Source organism: Myotis daubentonii, chromosome 2, assembly GCF_963259705.1.
Source record: "Myotis daubentonii chromosome 2, mMyoDau2.1, whole genome shotgun sequence".
Lineage (NCBI taxonomy): Eukaryota > Metazoa > Chordata > Mammalia > Chiroptera > Vespertilionidae > Myotis > Myotis daubentonii.
In genome coordinates this window covers 196347657-196369096 of record NC_081841.1, presented here as the reverse complement: position 1 = coordinate 196369096, position 21440 = coordinate 196347657, and the positions used below count along the sequence as shown (strand labels likewise).

General features: G+C 56.6%; 2 protein-coding genes across 13 annotated transcripts in view; both read right to left on the bottom strand.

The window, feature by feature from the left end:
- Nucleotides 1–569: 569 nt before the first annotated feature.
- NKX6-3 (NK6 homeobox 3) lies at nucleotides 570–4981 on the bottom strand. Its single transcript, XM_059681095.1, has 3 exons — nucleotides 4238–4981; nucleotides 2218–2387; nucleotides 570–896 (listed from the first exon to the last, which is right to left on the bottom strand). The coding sequence occupies exons 1-3, from the start codon at nucleotides 4617–4619 to the stop codon at nucleotides 657–659; spliced, it is 792 nt and encodes a 263-aa protein (XP_059537078.1). The 5' UTR covers nucleotides 4620–4981; the 3' UTR covers nucleotides 570–656.
- Nucleotides 4982–7203: 2222 nt separating this feature from the next.
- The window catches only part of ANK1 (ankyrin 1), a 211453-nt gene continuing 197216 nt past the window's right edge, over nucleotides 7204–21440 (bottom strand). For 4 of the 12 annotated variants that reach the window (XM_059685305.1, XM_059685313.1, XM_059685306.1 and 1 more), the window contains 4 exons: nucleotides 17361–17444; nucleotides 16193–16333; nucleotides 15801–15933; nucleotides 7204–9708 (listed from right to left, as the gene is read on the bottom strand). In XM_059685305.1, coding sequence (XP_059541288.1) covers nucleotides 15835–15933; nucleotides 16193–16333; nucleotides 17361–17444 — 324 coding nt within the window. In that variant the 3' untranslated portion in view covers nucleotides 7204–9708; nucleotides 15801–15834. Of the gene's footprint in view, nucleotides 9709–15800; nucleotides 15934–16192; nucleotides 16334–17360; nucleotides 17445–18029; nucleotides 18469–21440 lie in introns of those variants that run through there. The other 8 variants (XM_059685309.1, XM_059685312.1, XM_059685315.1 and 5 more) reach the window with 4 other exon arrangements.

Here is a 21440-nt window from a genome sequence, read left to right as displayed (position 1 = left end):
TTCCCTGGGACCCACCTCCCCGCCCCGAGGTGGCTTTCCTCCAGCCTGGGTTATGTATTTGGCTCTGGCCCCTCCAATGCCAAGGTCTGAGGAGGGTACCGTCCTGGACATGCCATCGTTTCTTCCCGGTCAGCCAGCAGCTGCCCTGGGCCCAGACCCTGGTTTCTCAACTCCCGGGGCAGAAGGGAGCCGCTTGCGCGGGGCCAGCTGCCTTCCCGGGGGAAGCCCCAACAGCTGGATCCTGGTGGTGTGTCTGGGACCCCACAGCCAGGGTCCCGGTTGCCGAGTCTGGTCATTTTATCTACCTGTGCGCTTAGGAATCTGCAGAGCTGGCGGGCAAGGCCTGGGTCCCCAGGGGGGCCAGAGGCAGAGAGGGTGCTGGTCTCGGGACCAGTTTCTGGCTCCCTCTTTGCTCCCTCCTCTCTCAGCCAGGCTGGTCTTCTCCACCCGACTCTGACCCTCCTCCTCCTCCTCCTCCTCCTCCTCCTCCTCCTCCTCCTCCTCCTCCTCCTCCTTCCTCTCCCCCTCCCCCTCCCTCTTCCGCTGCAGCCCCCCCAGGTTAGCGCGGCGCCCGCCGTCCGGGCAGCGGGGAGGGGAGGGGGCTGCAGGCGGCCGGCTGAGAGCGGGGCGGCGGGGCGGCGGGGCGGCGGGCGGGCTCAGACGCTGTGCGCGCCCAGGCTCAGCACCGAGAAGGCGGCGCGGTGCTTGCGGAGCAGCAGGCGGATCTTCTCGTCGTCCGAGTCGGGGTCCAGCGGCTTGTTGTACTCGTCGTCCTCGTTCTCCGAGGCCGCGCGGTCCCCGCCCGCGCCCGCGCCGCCAGGGGCCCGGGGCGTGGAGGACGAGGGCTCCAGGGCGCTCTTCTTGCGCCACTTGGTCCTGCGGTTCTGGAACCACACCTGGGGCGAGAGAGACCGCGGATCGCACACGGCGCGCGCGGCCCTGGGGTAGGGGGCCCGCTCGGAGGCAAGTGCTCGCGGACCTTATTATCATAGTAAACCAGTGGCTTAATGACAGAGCAGGCTGTCGTAGTCACACGAGTTTTTCAGGGGGCAGCACACAATAACCATTGCGAGTGCAGCAGCCCTGTAGGCTGAGCTGTAACCCTCCGGGTGGTGCTTGGGTGGAAGATGCTGGGACAGGGGGATGGGGAGGGTGCAGCCAGGTGAGGCACATCAGTAGGTGCTCAGGAGTCACCCCTTCTTATAGCTCCACAGTCCCTCACTGAACTTCATTAAAAAATTTCCCCTGAATTATAAAAATAATATAGTCTCCATGCTTGAGATAGTTGAAGAGTTCAGAAAAGCACCCAAAGCAGAAAAATATGTAAGAGTTTCGTTCCACTTAGATGCGCAGCTCTCTCTCCAGCAGAGTGAATCCTGGGCTGGCCAGGAGGCTCAGTGGCTGGAGACCCAGGGCCCTGAGCAGAGCCCAGAACCGTCCTGAGTCCCCACCTTCCCCGGCACTTCCTTTACCCTTAAGCCTGTCGCCATGTCACAGAGCCGGGCAGTCCCAGCACAGCTCACAGCGGTCTTTGGTGTCCCGGCTCTCACAGTCCCTTGGGAGAGATCAAAGCTGCCTCCAGGAGCCTCAGGAGGCAAAAGGCCTTACAGAGCTCAGGCTCTCTGGGGTGTATGGGCATGAGCGTGACCCCTGCATGCGTCTTCCAGGCTCCCTGCATCTGGCATCCCATCCGAACTTTCCCAAACTTTAAAATTTGGTAAACCAAGGTCAACTTCCTCTGCCAGCTAATAGCCTGAATCCAGTCCCAACGTGGTCCAGAGGCTGACTCCTGATCTGGGTCAGAGGCTGCCACCAGCTCTCGAAATTTCCAGCCCAGACGGTGCAGAGGAAAGCCTGAGGCTGGCGTCCCATGGATCCGGGTTTGATTCCCATCTCTGCACTTACCCCCCGGGTGACCTTGAGTGAGGCTCAGCTCAGACTGTGTTTAATCTGTAACATGGGTAGTAATACCCATCGCAAGGTTGCTGTGAGGGTCAAAGGAGCTGCTACAAATAAAGTTTTCAAAACTGGGCTCAGTCTCGACAGCCGTTTTGTGGTTAAGGTAATTACCGCCATCTCTAGGGTTGGGTGGGCGGGCAGTGCCCAAACTGCAGGAGGCCCCTCGCCGAGAGCTGGGAGTTGCTAGGAGAGCAAGGATGCATCCTGTCCTTCACGCCCCTCTCTGCCAGGCAGTCACCGTCTCCCGCACACACTCACCTTGACCTGCGACTCGGTCATCCCCAGGGAGTACGCCAGCCGGGCCCTCTCAGGGCCAGCCAAGTACTTGGTCTGCTCAAAGGTCTTCTCCAGGGCAAAGATCTGGTGCCCCGTGAAGGTGGGCCGAGTGTGCTTTTTCTTGTGGATGCTGTCACCCAGGGCGTCAGGGGCTGGCAGGAGGAAGGACAAGTGCGGTTAGCAGGCTGAGTGGGGTGTCTGCCCTGTCTCCCCCCTCCCCCACCTACAGAGAAGCCGCTGAAGTTGGGGGGGGGGGTGGGTTATGACACCTCTCCCATGAGCAGCGTTCCTGACATTCTGATAACAGTGACGTTGACCTCGGCCATGTCCGGACGGGCAGACACCTGTTGGAAAGGCACCTGCCCCAGGTTACAGCTACTTAGCGACAGAGGAGACTGAGGGCCTGCCATGGACCATACCTGTGTTTAATGTTCTTACCCGGATGCCGCCTTCCCCCGGGGGCAAGAGAGTTTCCCCTCCATCTCAGGGACACCAAGAGAGGGATTAGGCACCTTCCACCCGCAATCAGGGCTGAGGGGCCTGAGAATTCCTCCCCTCCTGACTTCCTTGTTCCTGAGATCCTATTTTCCAGGTCTCCAGAGCCATAAGCCCCAAGTTACTGCTCTCCCCTGTCCCCAGGCCTGGGAGTCACCCACACTGGAGAGTGTGGACACAGAGGCTCAAGACCTGGCCCTCCGCCCCGCCAAGGCGGCCTGCTAGGAAGGAGCTGGGCTGGAGGGCTGCAGGCCCCAGAATAAGCAGAGGGCCCACCTGTCGGGCCTTGTTCAGTGCAGCCTGGTGGCCCATGTCCCGCCTCCTCATGCTACCAGTGGGGAAACTGAGGCACGGAAAGGGGAAGAGACCTCTCTAGAGAGCTCCTTTTCAGTCCTCTCTCCCTTTGTTAACTCAACCACTGACTTTCTTAGAGGTTTCCTGTGTGTGGGTGTGCTGGCACCAGGACTGAAGAGCAGGAGGGTGGGGAATGTGTGTGTTTGGCGTGGGGAGGAAGATGGAGGTGAGAGGGAAGACTGCCTGAAGCCTAAAGCGCCCCCCAAACTAGGTTATAAAATAAGTTTCAAGAGACGGGGTCTTCACCCCCAGGAACTCGCTGTTCCAGGTTGCGTGAGGGGTGGTCTGCCAGGCAGTGGGGCCGCCTGGAGCAGTGCAGCGGAGGGAGGGAAGGAGCCAGGTTCCCGGTTTCCTCAGCTGGGACCTATTGCAGTGGGCGGCCCTGCGTTCAGACAGGAGTGCAGGCAGGGCCTCGTGGCAGGGGATGGCTCCGGCAGCCACTGTGCCCTCCCTGCCTCCCAGGGGAGCCTCACCTGTCTGTGCGTGTCCTGCCCCCTCCTCCAGCCGGTTCTTAGAAAATAGGTTTGGGGATGGGTAGGGGGAGGACAGCCCCCACCACAGCTACATGGAGTCCGACCTGGCTCAGCAGCTGCCCCCGGGGGCTGGGCGGTTGTCGCTGGGCTATGGACATGAGCCTTGAGGAGGACGGTAGGAAACAAGCCCCCTAGATCGCAGGTGGGACTGCAGTGGGGTCACTGCACCCTGTGCCGCTGGAGGGAGCCAGGCCTGAGTGGGCTGTCTGGGAAGAGGATGCGGAGGCAGCTGCTCCTCACTGGGGACAGCATTGTCGGCTGCGGATGAAGAAGTGGGGACACGGTTTCTGGGTGGGAGAAGTGAGGTGAGCTGCCAGCTGGACCTGCGCCGGGTGGGTGTGGGCCATGAGGTCTTCCCCAGACCCAGAGACCCGGGTTCCCTAGGAGGGCAGCTGAGGTGGCAGCTGGTAAGGGTGGGGAGTGGGGGGAAGACGCCCTGTCCAAGCAAGATGGAGGGGAGAATCATGGGATGTGGAGGGGAGAACTGTGCCCTGCACCCAGCTGGGAGAGGTGTCTGATGGCCACTGAGGAGAAGTGGGTGGTGGGGTGGGCCCTGTGAGTGTCCCCTTACAACACCTCCTCTCCACCCCCCCCCCCGGCCACCCCCCCACCGTACTCACTGTTGCTGCACTGCCGCCCGCCTCGCCAGTCCTGGCCCGTGTCCGCCCAGCAGTTCCGGGTCCGGGTGGGGTACTCGTTCCCAGCCTTGGGAAAATTCCCCACCTGGGGGCCATAGTAGACGCCCTGGGAGCCCAGTCCACCGAAGCCCGCCACGTGGGGGTAGCCGGAGAGCAGGCTGCTGTTCGGCGTGGCCACGGGCCTGCTCAGGATGTCTGTGATGCCGTGCGGGGTCCCGGCGGCCAGCTGCGGGCCCAGCCCCGGCGGGCTGAGCTTGTAGAAGGAGTTCTGCACCGAGTACTGGCACACGGGGGCCTTCATCTCCGAGAACTGAGCCAGCGGCGTGTTGTTCAGCAGGAACGTCCCTTGCAGGTTGGACTCCATGTTCCCTGGGTCAGGGTGAGGGGGGGCAGGAAGCCCAGATCCAGGCTCCTAAACCCTCAGACCCCGAGATCGGGCCCAGAATCCCATGGTAGGTTTGGAGGCTCAAAAGCGGCCCCAGATCCCACCGCCTTCCCACCTAAGGCATCGGCCCGGCTGCCGCCCAGGGACTGTCGCCCACGTCACCTGCTCGGAAGTCAGGTGCTCCGGGCCAGGTGAGAGCCTTGCCCGCACCCCTTCCCTCTCTCCCTGCCAGGCCCGGGGAAAGGCGGTTCCCACGCCTCAGCTCAGACCCCTCCTCTGCCTCGGAGTCTGGGGACCCTCCATGAGAAGTTTTAAGTTCAGAGAAGCCACATTTCCCTGATAAAGATATGGCCCATTAGAATACAGACCGGAGACTGGCTGAGCCGCGCCAGCTGCGTCGCCATTGGTTGAAGTCCACATGGGCCTCACATTGGCTTTTCCTAGACAAATTGCACTTTGAAAGATTGACTGTAAAATCAGCCAGTGTGTGTGTGTGTGTGTGTGTGTGTGTGTGTGAGAGAGAGAGAGAGAGAGAGAGAGAGAGAGAGAGAGAGAGCTCTGAAAGCTCTGTTCATTCTCAGAGGGTCCACCTGCTCCTGGTCCCCAAGTCCATCCAGCATCTAGGAAAAGGTGGGTGGGTGGGGGCTGGAGGCTCCTGAGGCAGCTGCTGGCTGTCAGTCTCAGTTCTTGCAGCTGCTCTCCTGAAGGCAGGAGGCCCCGTTCAGGGGTCGCTGTCCGGAGGTGCTGGGTCAGGCCCCTGGGGGCAGATGCCCGAGCCTCCGTGGGAGTGTGCTGTCAGAGCGTGGATGCCTGTTTCCCTCCTCCCTGCTGGGATGGGTAAGTGGGGAGGCTGGGCTTTCGGGAGGGGAATGCAGATCCCTGTGGCTGGCCTGAGAGCCTGGGGGTGGGAGTCTGCCAGGCAGAGGGGGCAGCTCTGGGCATGCTGGGTGTGTGTTCTTCCTGCCTCTGCCTCTGGGCAGCCTTCCCTGATCACCTCTGTCGTCCCTTCCTCCTCCACCGAGGAATCCTTCGTGCCTCTGCTGGGGCAATTGCCATATTCTGTCTGGCTTGGCACCTGAGTTGGGAATCTTCGTTGGCTGGGAAGCTGTTGCTTCAGCAGTGGTTCCCTGTGCCGGGCACTTGGTTGGCGCTCAGTGTATTTTTGATGAATAAAACCAGATTGAATCACAGAGCACCTACATGCCCCCCCCCCCCTGAAATTTTACAACATACAAGGCTTTTCTGGGCTCTCATTTTACAAACAGGGAAATAGCAGTGAATGGCTTGGTTAAGGGTCAGCATCCTTTCTTGCAGTGTCTGGTTTTGTTAATGGAAATAAGCACGTTACCGGTCTGAACAGACCAAATGCCAGGAAAGAGTGACTCCTGGGCGGGTGGACTTCTGTCCCTCCTCTGCCCGGCACCCCAAGCCTTTCCTGACCGCAGTGAGCTCCTGGGCTCTCACTCCCCACAGGCGTGCTTTGGCAGGTGCGAGACCAGAAGCACCCCTTTGCCAGCTTGGTTTCCAGCGGGAGGCCGAGGACCCAGGAGTCAGGGGGCGCCCTCTCGCTCAGAGCCCGACTCCCCACGCCGCTCATGGTGGAGCTGGTCTCTGAGCCATGCTCTCTCTAGCATAACTCAATGCAAGAAAGGCTTCACAAAGGCTGTGTGTGGAATTGTCTTTCTAGAAGTTTGGATTAAAAACAAGAAAAAGGTTTTAATCCATCTGAGTGGGCTGTGCTACCAAGCCGCTATTTTAGGAAACTTAGTTCCAAATTCCAGTGTTGCCCCCAAGCCCCACCCAGGCAATTGAACTTGTGCTTTTGAAAACCCTCTGGGCCATGCGGTTGCATAGCGCTGTCTGGCCCCGTGGTCTGGGTGGCTTTTCTGATGCCGAGAGAGAAGCTTCAGAGTGAGGGCTGGGAGTATTCCTAGGAACCTGCCCCTGTGACGTTGTCACCGGCAACAATGGGAACTTCTGAGAAAGAAGAGCTGCAGTGAGTGACTTGGTTCTTATTTAATGTCAACTTGGCAAAGGCATTCATGTTCTGGGACCCCAGGATGACACACAAGCGCTAAATCTGTTCTCCCATTTGACAGATGAGGAAACTGAGGCCAGCGGTGATGGCCAGTCTTGCATGCAGTGTTAGGAACTAATTGTTAGGAACAGGGTGCTTTTCCCAAAAGTTCCTCAGCTTTGAATGGCATTAGTGCAGGGGCCAGACGCCTTCACAGGGGTTGCTAGGGGCTCCCCCTGAGTGTATGCCAGCCCCAGACTCAGCCATGTACCCTGGTGGTTTGTGATGTCCCCCTCCACCTTGGACTAGCCCCCATCTTGTTGTCATTAGGTGGGTCAGAAATCTGTTCCACCATCTCAGGGGTTGGGGAGCTGCTCCCAGAGTGGGTGGCCCTGATTACGGGGGACTGTCCAGGTTTCTGGAAGCTGGGCACCTCGTTAGGGTGCAGGCCACCCTGCTGAGTGATCCACCCTCAGGCTACACTCCTGCCTCAGTCCCTCAAACCCCCCCAAGGATGAACCGAAAAGGACAGATGGAGCCGTGTGCCATGAGTCAATTTCTTTATTAATTTTGACATTTGTTCAGCTGGTGTAGGGAGAATGGTCTATACATCATAGTGGGCAAGGGGAATTCCCTCCCGATTACAGAGCATGTGGGAGAGAGTCGAGAAAAGATTTATTTTCATAACAATTAGAAAAATCAAGGTGATTCCAAAACTTCTAAAAAGCGTCTAGTGTGCAGACTGCAGCATTCTCTAGGCATCGTGTGGAGACCCCAAACTCCTCCCCTAACAGCTCCTATTAGCAACCAGAGCGGGCAGCCATGCCGCCAGGGCCGGCCGCGGGGCCAAGCAGCCAAGCCGTACAGAGCAGAAGGTGCCAAAGCATAGGCTGGGCCGGGCGCAGGCTCTGCGAGGGGCTACGGGGCGGCTGCAGCGGCGGCCGGGGCAGGACGGGACAGGATGGGGCGGAGGGCCCTGCGCCTGTCTTCCTCCGGCCAAGTGGCCCGCCCTGGGGACCGGCGGGCTCTGGCTGAGCCGCCCGGCCCGCGCCGGCAGCCCTGCGCTCCTGCCCCGCAGGGAGGGCGGGCGCTGCACTTGCTGGGGCACAGCCTGGGGGGCCTGAGGCCGCCAGCTCAGCTGTCCTCTCCCGGGCTGGCCCCTCTGAAAGCAAAAACCGCCGGGACCAACAGAAGCGCCTGGGCCGGCGGCGGGGCTCCACTCAGCCCGGCCGCCCAGCTGCCCTGCTGCGCCAGGACCTGCGAGGCTGGCGACGGGCACCAGGGCGGTGGGGGGCTCTGACACTGAGGGGGCGTCTGTGCTACTTGGAAAGTGTGAATGTGTTCTGAGGACGCGTCAGAAGAGTGGCAGGGAGGAGGGTGACTGGCCCCCGCGAACAGTGGCTCTGGGACAGCCAGCAGAGCCTGCCAATCTCTCTCTGGCCCTGGAGGGCGCCCGCCGCGCAGGACGGGGCGGTTTGTGCTGATTTGGGCCTCCCTCTGCCGGAGGCTCTGATGTAACTTTAAGGCTCTTCCCGGGTGGCACCGGCACCGAGGCTAGGAACAGCCAGCTGTCTGTTTCCTTCCTGCCCCGACCGGAGGCCTGGCCTAGGGGGGTCTCCTTCCTAGCCCCAGGCCTCCTGGTGGTCAGCTCTCTCCTCCTCCGGCTGGCCCTCCCCTGGGCATGTGGTCAGGAGTGGGCCCCTCACCCTCCTCTCCAGGTGGGCGGAGGGGCTTGGTCAGAGTGGGGAGACTGAGGCTGTCAGCCTAGGCCCCCCATCCCGCCGGCTGCCTGGACTTAGAGCACCGAGTTCACTCTGGGAGACCTTGGGGGCGGCTGACTTCTGAGAACCCACAGATGCATTCCCCAGCCCTGCTCCCTCTTTCAAAGAGACGGGCTGTGGCTCCTAGCAGCCCGGAGAAGCCCAGAGCTGAGCTGTTAGTGCTGTGCACATACTGCTAAAGTGTTTCTATTGGTTTGCATAGTATTTATTATTTTTCATATACACAAGGCTGATTACTGTACAGTTTACACTTTGAACACAGACTATGATATAGGTGCTTGAAGATATAGAAAACCTCTTCTCTAGTGAACATGCTGGTGCAATCCCGGGACAGCCACCAACTGAGAGCCAAGACCCTTTGAGACGGGGCACTGGCTCCCTGTGGGCCCTACAGCTACGCCCTGGGGTCCTCACCTCAGCTTCTTAAGTCCCTAACACAAGGAACCCCGAATGCACTCCAAAGGTAATGATTTTCCATGGGAAGATGATTAATACTGAAACTGGCAGAGAGCGAGAGAGAGAGAGAGAGAGAGAGAGAGAGAGAGAGAGAGAGGCAACATAAAAAAAATTCCAGTTTATCCACAGGAGATTCTATACAGCTTCAGACATCACAGTAAAATCTGTGTGTATACTGAGTAGAGGGGAGAGGTGCCTCTGTGCGTGTCCTTAATGTCATGTAGAGGGTTCTCGGGGGTGGGGGTGGGGGCGGTCCACTGGGGAGAGGGAGGGGCTGTCACAAATGGAATGGGGGTGTGTGTGGGTAGGGAAGGCTGGCAGATGAGGACATAGGATTAAGGTGCTGAACTGATTTCAAGCCTAGTTCTCTTTCTTTTTTCTTTCCAGGAAGCCCATATAGATTTCTTAGAGATATTGAAAAAATAAGTACCCTGTAACAAGTCAAAATGAAAATGTTTTAAAAAAATATATCATCCCCAGCCACAAAGAGCCCTTGTTCACTTCCGCGTTCATGCGCTCTCTTGCGCTTGCTTTCTATCCCTCTCCCACCCCCCACCCCCCATTCTTGCTGCTTTTGTCCTGATTCCCAACAGAACAGAGATCGGTTGTCGCTAGAGGCAGGATTGAGGACTGTAGGTCATGCGTCTACAGTCGGTCGTTCATGCGAATAGGAGACTAGAGGAAGTCCCTTACGGAGATCATGCCGTTAGCCTAGAGGAACATGTGCGCCGTTGTGCTGCCCTCCGGTCCAGCTCTCCTCCTGTGTGCATGGCAGAGTGTGTGGAGTTCAAGGGTTGGGTGTCGAGGTGTGATCCTAAGGGACACAAAGAGAGAAGGAGATACTTAGAATTTAAAGGTGCAACTCCCAGCAAAAACCCCAAATACTGAGTTTTGTGCTGGCTGCTCAGGCAGGATCTGATTCAGGAAAAGCAGCCTCCCCAAGCAGGGTGATCATCAGAAAGGTGTTGAGCTGCAAGCCCCGACCTTCCTGAAATACCAGCCACCCGTTCCCACTCCCCAGCCCAGAGGCTGCCTCTCAGAGGTGGCTGACCTGGCCGATCCTAGTTCCCATACAAAACCCTCCTGTGTGGGTGCTCAGAGCCTCAGAGAGGAGGCAGGAGGCTCTCATGCCTACGCAGTCACCTGGGGGAGAAATGAGCAGGTCTTGTACCTACGAAAGGGGCCATGATCATGAGCCAGGGCTTGTGCCAAGAGAGGGGCTAGGCTAGGCAGCGGGACCCTCTACTTTTTCTGTTCATTGTAGCCAACATGCATCGATATCTGCTGTGTGTCAACCCCGGGGTCCCGGAGATGGAGGAGACAAGGTCATGGCTCGAAGGGACAGCAGTGCCTCTTGGGTTCTGGTCCACAGCTCTTACTGTCAAGGGCCTCTAGCTCGTCTCCCCATGCCCCGTGGACAGACAGCCTCTGCTGTGGCCACGAGATCGTTGGAAGACCGGTGTAGTCTCCCTAACATACTGTGCTTCAGGCTAGAAGACAGCACTTCGCCTGCAGCCTCAGTTCCACATTCTGCGGCCTGGGATTCGCAGCAAGACCCCACTCCTGCCACCCCACAGTGCCTCATCCCCCAACCTGGGGTGAAACTCTGTTTCCAAGACCAGCCACTTGGGATTGTCTGCAGGGACCTTGGGATGGACGAGGAAAAGGAGGACACTTAAATAAAGAGGAGCTGCCACTCTCCTGGGTGGTGCAGGAAGTGGCACAGGAACGCAGAGCCCCATTCTGTCCCCACGCAGAGCTGTCTGGGGCCCTAGGGGTGACAGGGTTGGGGAGGAAGCTGGAGGTGACCAAGGTGAACTCACTCTGAATGGTTCTCCAGGAATGGGAGGGTGGTGCTAGGTTCCTGGCCAGAGGCCTTCTACTGCTGTGGCTTGAAGGAGCTGTCACCTTGGAGGACATGACTCTTCCGTCATAGTACCCTGCCTTCGAGCCCCCAGTGCCTGCCAGCTGCCTGCCTTTGTCCGTGGCTCTCCCGGCAGGGGTACTATGCTCTCTCCTCTCCCCTAAAGTTCTGCCCGCCGCCCTCAAGACCTCTCTTCCGCAAAGCCTTCCTGATGACGCTGGCTCACTCTTGTTTCTCCCCTCACAACCCTGGAAACTTCCCTCCTGTCGCTACCTTTATTTAGAGCAATCACACAGCGTAGTGGTTAAGAGCATGAACTCTGGAGCCAGACTGCCTGAGGTTCATGTCCTGTCTCAGCCAATTTCCTGCTGTGCGACCTTGGTCAGGTTACTTACGCTCTCTATAGCTCCGTTTCCTCCGCTGGGAAACAAGGGCAATAAGAAGATGCACCTCACCCAGGCTCCTTTGGCTCAGTGGGTAGAGTGTTGGCCTGTGGACTGAGGGGTCCCGGGTTTGATTCTGGTTAAGGGAATGTAGGCTCGATACCCTGTCCTGGGCCCTGGTTGGGGCACGTGAGATAGGCAATCAATTGATGTGTCTCTCTCACATAGATGTTTCTCTCTCTCTCCCCTTTCCCTTCCACTCTCTTAAAAAAAGAAAATCAATGGGAAAATATCCTCAATGAGGATTAACAAAAGAAGAAGAAGAAGCACCTCATTAGCTTATTATGATGTTTAGAAGAACTGAAGGTATATAAAGTGCTTCGGACAGTAAACGGTATGTGAATGTAACTACAAATGGACTCTCTGGAAATGCTGTCGTCATTCCCTTTCCTGTCTGCATGCTTCCCCTCGCTGCAGTACAGACTCTCTGAGGGCAACAGCAGGCCTTACCCTTCCTGGTGGTCCCCCAACTGCCTACCCCAGTGCTGAGCGTGCCTCCAATAAGAGACCTTGTAACATCTGGGGAAGTCAGGCTACAATCTCTCACCCGCTTTTCTGCCCAGGCAGGGAGCAGAAGAGACCATTCTGTGGTGACTGCTCGTTTCACCTGTGGGTAAACGGAGACTCCCGAAGAGCGGACAGGCCCAGTGGGAGCGCCCAGGCAGCAGCAGGACGGGGAGCAGAATGCAAGTCTCCTGGCCGCGTCCAGTATTCTTCCTCAGTCCCGCACCCCTTCTCCTGGGGGCCCCTCGAGAAAGATCTTACCCTATACGGAGCCCCCCCACACTCGGTGGCTGCACTGGTCGGGTTCTTTTCCTCAATGCAACTCTCTGAGCTGTCCCACCTGTTCCCACCCTCTACTCAGTGTCTGTGGCTCTCGCTCCCCTCTCCCCAGCCCAGACTTCAATCACCTGCAATATCCGGGAGTGAGGGTGGACTGTAACTTAAAACAGCAAATAAAACACGACCCCTTGCCCCCCTGCCCCCCCTGCCCCTTCCCATTGAGATGATTACATTTTAAACCTAAAATATTCTACTGTCAGAGCTAACACGAGTCTTGCAACCCTACTGTTTGAATAGAAAGTGTCTCTTAAAAAGGAAACAAAACACCCAGCAGCCTTTCACGCTGCAGCTTTCAGCTTTCCGAGAGTCCCAGAAGGCGGAGCCAGATAGGTGCAGAGGACTGCCAGGAACCAGGCCCTGTCCCAGGTCTGCCCACAGCCCTCCAGCTGCCCAGCTCCATGCTGTCGTTCTAACAGCTCCGACACCCTTTTTCTTGGCCCTAAGTACTTGGGCACAAAGCAAAACTCACCAGCTGCTACGGTCTGCCCCAAACTATCAGGCCTTGACTGAACAGCAATTGTCTAACTTCTTAAAAACTACCCAAAAGCTCCCCTCCCCCACCTGCTAGGCCTTACATGTAAACTTCTTCCCAAGGTGGGAGTGGCTGTGGGGACATCAGAAGGAGCGGTTGTTGTCTGCTCGGTCCTCCTGGGGGATGGGTGTTCTGCCCTTTGGGGGTGTTCCACATCTCGGAACCAACTCTAACCATCATTCCTTCCAGCTCACCTTTTAAATCTAAACTCTACAACTGTGCCACATCACCTCTAGGAGGTTTGTAAGGGAAAACCAAAACCAGCCATCATAACTCACTCTTCCATATGCATGTCAAAATCACTTAAGCTGATGCAGAAGCTGAGTCCTAGAACTTTAATCCGGGGGGGTCTGGGCCAGGACCAGGAGTCTGCATTTTTAACCAGACTCTCAGAGGACTGAGTGGCAGGGATGCAAGATAACACTTCGAGAAACAGCGGATTAGAACTTACGCTTTACAAAGTCGGTTCACAAACATAAACTCCCCAGTCACCCTCCCTGAAAGGGGATATCTGTGTCATTGTTATTTTCTGACCAAGGAACCCAAGGCTTTGAAAGATCAACAGACTTGTCCAGGTCACACTACAAATAAGCTCTGTGACTGATTAAGCGCCAGAATACAGGTGTTCTCCTTTACCCTTCACAACCTGTAAATCAGAGGAGCCAGGCCTCAATCTAGACCCAAGCCCCAGCCTTCACCCTCTTTGCAATATATGCATCGATTCTCGTTATCTCCAGTAATGTTCTACAAAATTGGCCACAAACACTGGATTAGCCGGTACTGAACCATTACTCCTGAGGAAAATACAGCGCCAGGCTCCTGCCAGCCTCCGTTCACAATATTTTTGTCAACTAATGAATACATAACCTTGTGCGATGTGAGTTTCTGTTTAAAGACACCTCTTTAATATATATCATTGGCTCATTAACATTGAATGCATGGCCAACAGTGCTCTAACTCATGCTTGAATGAAGCTCATGGAACACATGTATTTTCCATGTCACAGCCTCCTGCACTTAGGAACACTAGACAGCTCTGCAGCACTAGTCTTGGAGGCCATCTTATTTTATTTTTATAAATATATATATTTTTTCATTTCAGAGAGGAAGGGAGAGGGAGAGATACATACAAACACCAATGATGAGAGAGAATCATGGATTAGCTGCCTCCTGCATGCCCCCTACTGGGGATTGAGCCCATAACCCGGGCATGTGCCCTGACCAGGAATCGAACCGTGACATTCTGGTTCATAGGTCAATGCTCAATCACCAAGCTACACTGGCTGGGCTTGGAGGCCATTTTAAACAGCAAAATCAACACCAGATAGCCCCCAAAATACAAAAAAAGAAAAGAAATCAGCCTGTGGCATTAAATACACTACAAAAAAGACACTTGTTTATATATGGTATGAGAACTGAAACCAGAGGGCAGAGCGCCACCTCGTTTGACTTCAGCTGGGAGCAGACTCAAATTTCTCACCACTGTGCGTGGGCCCGCGAGTGACCGTGGACGTGCTGCGAGTGTCGGTTTGGGGGTGAGCACACATTTGAGTTAGTAGGTGGATCTGCAAGTGTGGAGTCCACGAATCATGAAGGCCGACTGCACATGCTTGCAAGTGGGTGGTAGCATTAAGGACCAGAGAGCTTGCAGCCCCTTCACCATCCTCTCTGCAGTCTGTCTTGCTGGGAGGGGAGGGCATTGTGGGCTCTTTGGGACCCAGGCAGGTGCCCGCCTCACTACTGGCTCCCTCCCCACTGTCCCACCACACACCCCTGGCCTTTTCTGGGCAGAGGCCCCAGGACTGTGCTGGAGCCAGGCTGCTCTGTGTCCCTGACACCCAACTCAGTGGTCTGGACCCACATCCCTGTGGGTGGTGCAGATAGAGCATCCACAGGAAAAAAAAAAATTCCTAGGCACGGCCCTTCTTCTCAGGCTGGCTTTGGGGCTGCCTCTCTCCTGTTCAGGGCTGTCAGGAGGACCCAAGCCAGACAGGAGCTGAGTTTAAAGCCCCTGCTGCCGCCATCAGGAACAGAAGCAGAGGAGTTTCTAATTATTTGCACCTTTGGATTATTTCCAGGGCTGATCACAGCTAATCTCCTAAACCAGCAGCCTGGCAGGACCCCCTGGCAGTGCCGGGGTTAACGCTGTGACCTCCTTAAGGGAAGCTGCTGAGGAGTCAGGTCTAATTTTATCCCATAGCTGGGTCTGCCAGCCCCTTTTTGCCAAGTGCCGAGGTATCTCGGGAAGCCCAGAGTCAGCACTTCTGGCGGCTGGGAGCAGCAATGGCTCTGCTTTTTGCCGAGAGCAGAAAGCCGGAGCTGGCTCGCCGCTCGGACCAGAGCCGGGGTCTGGGGGTTTAGATGGCAGCAGCCGGGTTAGTGCTGCGCTGGGGCCGCGGTGCTTCCTCGCTGCCTGCCGACTCCCGCCCCGACGCATCCTGTACTGAGCTGCCCCGAGCCGGGTGCAGTGAAGAACCTCGGGGCAGCTCAGTACAGGATCCCTCAGGGAGGACGAGGTCAGAGGGGCCGCTGAAGCCCCCAGCACCACAGGGCCGGCTGGAACACCTTCACGGCCCTGCTTCCCGGCACATCACCGCACACCAGGCTTCTCAGCACACGGCCCATGCTCACGCACGCCATGCACCAGGGCCCCACAGCCCTCCTGGCCTGTGGGGACAACACCACCACCCCTGGCCCTGCGAACTTCGCCCTTTCCTAGAAAGCAGGGGAGCGACAGGTTCCAAGAACCACCAAGGAGAATGGAGGCCTTAGGTTGGAGGGGACGTCTGCAGGGCTCCAGGTTCAAGGGACAGTCCAGTTCTAAGTCTGTCACTGTGGGTTGGACCAGCACAGGCTAGACAGACTCAGCTACCCTCTCTGATGCCCTGTCCCCATCTCCCAGGTCCCCACTGCTTGGTTGCTAGGGTGATGTTACTGCGGCGATTACCAAGCGCTGTCACTCATCCAAGCATTTTTCAACTCTGTACTTTTGCACTTCCTGAGAGGCAGGTCAGCAGCTAGTGTTGACTCTGCTTTCTGGATGAGGCAATCGAGAGTCGGAGACACAGTTGGAAAGTGGGGACGAGAATCCATGCCCCTGGACCACAGCAACGCTGCCACCCTGCACCATGCTGGGAGGGGCGGGTGAGATGTGAGCAGCCATCACCGGGCCCAGCCACTCCACGAAGACCAAGCCATGCAGAAAGGATGCAGAAAGACTGTTACCTCCAGAGAGGCCATTTGAGGGGGGTGCTCGAGATCACTGCTTCCCCCTTTTCAGGCTTGCCCGCTTCACTATCTGAGCCCCCTTCCTGCCCTCTATCAGGTCCGGCTGCAGGCTATTCCCTCTCCGCTCCACCTGGAGACAGCAGCAGAGACAGAACACAGGACAGATCGCACAGAGAGACAGGCAACAAGTGGGCAAGAGAATGAAAGGCATCATCCGGAGCGGGTGGCAACATGGCCTCCCGGGGAGAGGAAGGCCCGAAGGGGAACCCAGACGGGTGAGCACAGCGCAGACTGGAACCCGGAGTGCCGGGCGCAGAGGCGAGCAGCAGGTACAGGTGCCGGGCCACTCGGAAGAGCGAGTGCCTCAGAGGCTGCGGCCACCACAGTACCTTGATGTGTCTCATAAAGTTATCAATATCAACTTCCATCTCCCCAGGATCTTCCGGGGGCCCCTCGACAATCACCTCCTCGTGCTCCCGGGTGTCATCGCCACCAGACGACTCTATCTGCCGCACAACTTTGCGGATGATCTGGAAAAGAGAGGGCGGGGAGAAAGGGCTGGCGAAGCCATCAGGACGGAGCTCGAAAAGGGCGGGTTCCCAGGAATGAAGTTGGGGGAGAGGCAGCCTTTGTCCTCAAGTGGCAAGAACAGGGATGGGTCTCTCACTCCCAGCACTGTGTGGAAACACTCGCATTGGACAGCCTCAGAGGGACTAGAATTTGCAGAGGGGTCTTAGCAGGTTTTCAATGACACGGTTGGACCATGCGTAACTCCTGTCTTAGCCCACCGCAGTTCCTCTGCCTCTTGGCATGGATGGCAGTTTACGCTGTCTGTCATACTTGTACACCTATGAGCTCCTGAGGGCAGAGGACATTTCCTTTTCAACTATGGTAATTCAATGCCATCAACCCATTCTCTTATTCATTCACCTAAGTAGTCTGGCAACTGTTTACTCTGCGCCTACCATGTGCTAGGAGTGGGGGATGAAAACATAAACAAGCATGACCCCTGCCCGCACGAAGCTCATGCGCTGAAGGACAGACGGACATAAGGGGTCTGCTCCAATGTAGTGTGACAGCACCCTGGGGGAGCACATACGGGGTCTTCCCTTTGCTCCTTCTTCTCCCTTCTGCCAAAACCTAGCAGAGTGCCCAACCCTAGACAGGCAACTTCACGTCTACTGAGTTAAAATCTGCTGCCAACTCAATGCATTTCCACATCCTTTTCATTTTAAGAGGCCAGTGATAGTCTGGGGACCACCATATTGCTGTCCTACAGCTATTTTCAGGGCTGGGCATCACAGGACTAGGTCTGGGCTGTTCCATGGGCCTTGGTCCTTCTGGAAGAGTGAGGCAGGAGCTCATTTCAGGCTGAATCCGGGCAAAGTGGCTATCAGGAGTGTCACGTCCGGATCACGGAGGACAGGAGCCCATGGCACCTGAACTGTCCCAGCTGAGCCATGCTTACCCCTCCGTGAGGGAGGCGGGTCCATGGCCCGCCCTTTTAGCCTTTGGCCTGCGTGCCTCCCCCTAGTTCAGGGGACTCTCTGCACCCACCTTTTTGGTGACAATGTTGCCCTGCTCATCTGTGAATTGTTCCTCAGTCACCTGCTCCCCTGGAATATTCTGAAGCTCACTCCCCTGCAATTAGAGAAAGGGAGAAAACTCAAGATTCATAAGCAGGAGTCTGGGAACAGGATTAGAGGATGAGGAGATAGAATAGCAGCAGCCACAGCCACAGCCACAGTCCGACAAATCCCCACCCCGGCAGGAAACTCCAACGCAGCAGGTAGAGGCAGCCAAACCACCCGCTCCAGGTGCCCAGAGCTCTGTGTGCGGTCCCCACAACGGCACCGGGGAGCAGGCAAACAGGGCCGATGATGCAAGTTTCACGGAGAAGACTAAGAGGAAGTGAGGCGCCTAATTTGCATTTCTACAGCACTTGACAGTGAAGAAGCCCTCCACAGATACCATCACACTGTGTGTAACTTAGAAGCAGGATGAGAATGGTCTGCTGAATCCCAGAGATGAGCTTTGTCGGCCCTCGCTGAGGCCTTCCTGTCCCTTCTCTTCCCACACATCTCCTGACCTGGAGGCCGGCGCCTTGCCCCAGCTCGCCCCTACACATCCCTGCACTGTGCCCTCAGCCCGGCCTCCTGACCTTCTGGCCTCCGCACTCCCACCTCCAGCTCCAGGCCTGCCTTTTGCCGCCGGCCTGGCGATTACCTTGAAGAGGACCCGACGCCGGACCACCCTGGTGGAGATGGTCTCCTCGTCGTCACTCAGGCCCTCGTTCTCCCCCAGCTCCTTGTCCAGTTCCTGGTGGATGTGCTTCAGCACGAAGCACAGAGAGCCCTTAAAAATGTGCATCACGTTCTGACAGCTGACCAGGAAGAAGCTCAGGAGCACCAAGGTGACCAGGAGCTGGGTGATGAAAGTCCACATCCTCACCAGCCCGCCCTCCGGGCGCCAGTGGAGCCAGGGCTCTGGCCGCTGCAGGGGTGCAACCTCTCATTCTCCTCTTGGACCCCCGAGGCCTCCTGGGACCCCTCCCATCCTCGCTCCTCAGGCTCCCACTCTTTCTCTCCAGGCAGAACACCGACCGGCCCTTCACTGGAACTGCCCGCCTGAGTGTCCTGCTGCTGAGCAGCCCCAGGCTCTACCCTCCTGCCTGGGTGACGTCAGGCTTTGATAATTTTAGCTTCCAACCCAGCTGCTGGGGCTGTCCAACGGGCGAGAAGAAAGCCGGCAGGTGTGTGTGTCCCGGGCACTGGGAGCACATGTCAAAGTCACTGCGGGAGACCCTGCCCCGCCCCACCGAGAGCCTGAGGAGGGACACGGCCCCTCACCTTTCCTGCCTGCCCGCCCCCCTGGAACTAGAGGCAGCTCTGCCCAGGGAAGCGTTCTCATTCAGGGACTCCACAAAATAAATGTCCGGAGAGTAAGTGTCCGCAGTTACGTGTGTGTTTCCCTGGGCTGCTATTGCCTGATCAGAATGATGTTCTCCCCGTCTCATGGAGATGGGACCAGCTAGTACCCTGGAGAGTTAGGGGTTTATTTCAAAAATAGCCCTGGGATACGTGATTTGCCCAGGCCCAGCGCAGCAGGGCCCAGCACAGGTGGCGGGGCTGTGCAGTTCCCATCAGCCTCTTCACCGGGCACAGCAGCCCTAAATGTAAGCGTGTAACCGGCGTGTCTATTTCAGGCCTGTCCTCAAAGGCTCTTCCCATGCTGACTGTCAACGCCCGCCCACAAAGAGCAGGAACCACGCGCATTAAGCCCGTCTTTACAGAGCTGATTCACAAATGCGGCCGCAGCAGCTGTGGCTGAAAGGAATTCGCTTTTGGGATCAGGCTGTTCCTCCACGTGGCAGAGAGAACAAAGATCTGGGACACAGCACACTGACCTGACAACGCCCTTACTGTGGGGAGTTGGGGAAGCTGGGTGCCTCCTCTGGGCCTCAGTTTCCTCCTCCCTTAAAAGAGAGTGAATTAAAGTGCTCTCGAGAGTGCTGTGAAGACCACAGGGCTGTGAGTACCACCACTATCCTACATAATAAAAGGCTAATATGCAAATTGACCAAACGGCAGAACAACCGGTCTCTATGACATGCACTGACCACCAGGAGCTGCCCCCTGGTGGTCAGTGCACTCTTACAGGGGGAGCGCTGCTCAGCCAGAAGCTGGGCTCATGGCTGGAGAGCGCAGCGGCAGTGGTGGGAGCCTCTCCTGCCTTCATGGCAGTGCTAAGGACCCCTTGGGGGACATCCCCTGAGAGGTTCCGGACTGTGAGAGGGCACAGGCCGGGCTGAGCACCCCCCCCCCGCCCCGAGTGCACAAATTTTGTGCACTGGGCCTCTAGTCAACAATAACAGCAAACACTTTCACATACTAACTCAGTTTAGCCTTGCAATGATCCTACCATGCAGGCTCTATCACCTGCCACAAAGGAAAAGGAGGCACAGACAGGTTAAGGCACTTGCCTATGTGAAAGAGCAAGTAAACGAAGGAGTCAGATTTCAGACTCCCGCCACCACCATGGCACAGCACTGCCTCATTTCAACAAGAAAGCACTGGAAAATAGAAGCTACAGCATATCTGGTTTTGGCCCAGCCAAGAAGAGTCCAATTCCAGGGAGGGCTGGCTGGCTCACGGTCACTTCAGGCCTGCCTCCCAAGCCCCAAATGATGAGGCATCTCTCTCTCTCTGTCCCTGTTCTCAGAGATTCACTGGAAATACTGGCAAATGGGTGCTTTGTACACCGTCACCTTAAATGGACCTCGTGATCATCCCCTGGGTCCTGCCAGGGGATTACGACAACAGCTCATCCACACCATCCAATCCTGTCCTAGGCTGGGGAGGCGTTAGGTGTGCCTGCCCGGGCCCCCCCCCCCGCCCCCCCCCTGTAATGACACGCCCACTGGGAAAAAGGAAGAGGTCATCCTATGACCCTGGACACACCCTCAGCCACTCTGGGCCTCAGTTTCCTCATTTGTAAATGAGTCAGATGGACCAAATGACCTAGAGCAGTGGTTCTCAACCTTCCTAATGCCACGACCCTTTAATACAGTTCCTCATGTTGTGGTGACCCCCAGTTTCATTGTTACAAATTGAACATAATTAAAGCATAGTGATTAATCACAAAACAATATGTAATTATATATGTGTTTTCCGACGGTCTTAGGCGACCCCTGTGAAAGGGTCGTTCGACCCCCAAAGGGGTCGCGACTCACAGGTTGGCGACCCACAGGTTGAGAACTGCTGATCTAGAGGGTTTTTCCCTTGATCCTCTGGGGTGATCCTGCTTTCTCCCCAGGCTTTCCCTCACCAAAGGCTGACTGCAGAGGAATGATGGAAAATATCGCTCCTGCAGTCTTTCTCTTTCCCCAGGAGTCAGGAGTCCAAACCCGGTTAAGAGCTCCTGTGCTCTGGGCCGAGCACTTGCTACTGGGAGCAGCAGCAGTGGGGACCAAGGAATAGCTCGATAGCAAAACGTGCACCGGGGTGGGCTGGGGTTAAAAATGGACGCAGCCGCCTGTCCTGTCCGAGGCACATACTTGGCAAGGACGTATTCTAAATAAAACCCGATTAATTCCTAGCAGCTCTTGGCCGTCGGCAGCCTGGGACCATTGTGGAGCCAGCGTGCGGCCTGCGGTCCTCAGGGTGCCTGCGGGCACTGGTTTCAGGTAGGAGCACAGGAAGAGAAGAAAGCAGCAGGCAGGACCAGGAGGAAGGAGGTGGCTCCTGGGTGAGGAAACAGTGCTGACTGAACAGTAAGAAGCCAAAGGAGACACAGAACACACACTCATGCACACATTAAAAATACATGGGCACAGACCAGCAACGCCAATTTCATAAGAACCCGTAAATTTAAAAAAGACACATTAATAAGATATCTGGAATTTGCTTCAAAATAATCTGGGGGAGGTGGGAGAGAGTGGATGGGGGTTCAGATGAAACAAGATTGTCCATGAGTAGGTAATTGTGCAGCCTGGGTGGTGTGTGCATGGAGAGTTGATATGATATTCTGTCTGTTTTGTATTCATTTGCAGTTCTTCATAATAAAACTTTTTTTTTTCAAAAAACACATTAATTCCTGGCTGGCATGGCTCAGTGAGTGTCAACCTATGAACCAGGA

Excerpts from the sequence above, each read along its gene's own strand:
- NKX6-3 (XM_059681095.1), bottom strand. The coding sequence starts at position 4,619 with ATGGAGTCCAACCTGCAAGGGACGTTCCTGCTGAACAACACGCCGCTG. Across the intron at positions 2,388-4,237 it reads CGGGCGGCAGTGCAGCAACA|CCCCTGACGCCCTGGGTGAC; the intron begins GTGAGTACGGTG and ends TCCTCCTGCCAG. Across the intron at positions 897-2,217 it reads TGACCGAGTCGCAGGTCAAG|GTGTGGTTCCAGAACCGCAG; the intron begins GTGAGTGTGTGC and ends CTCTCGCCCCAG.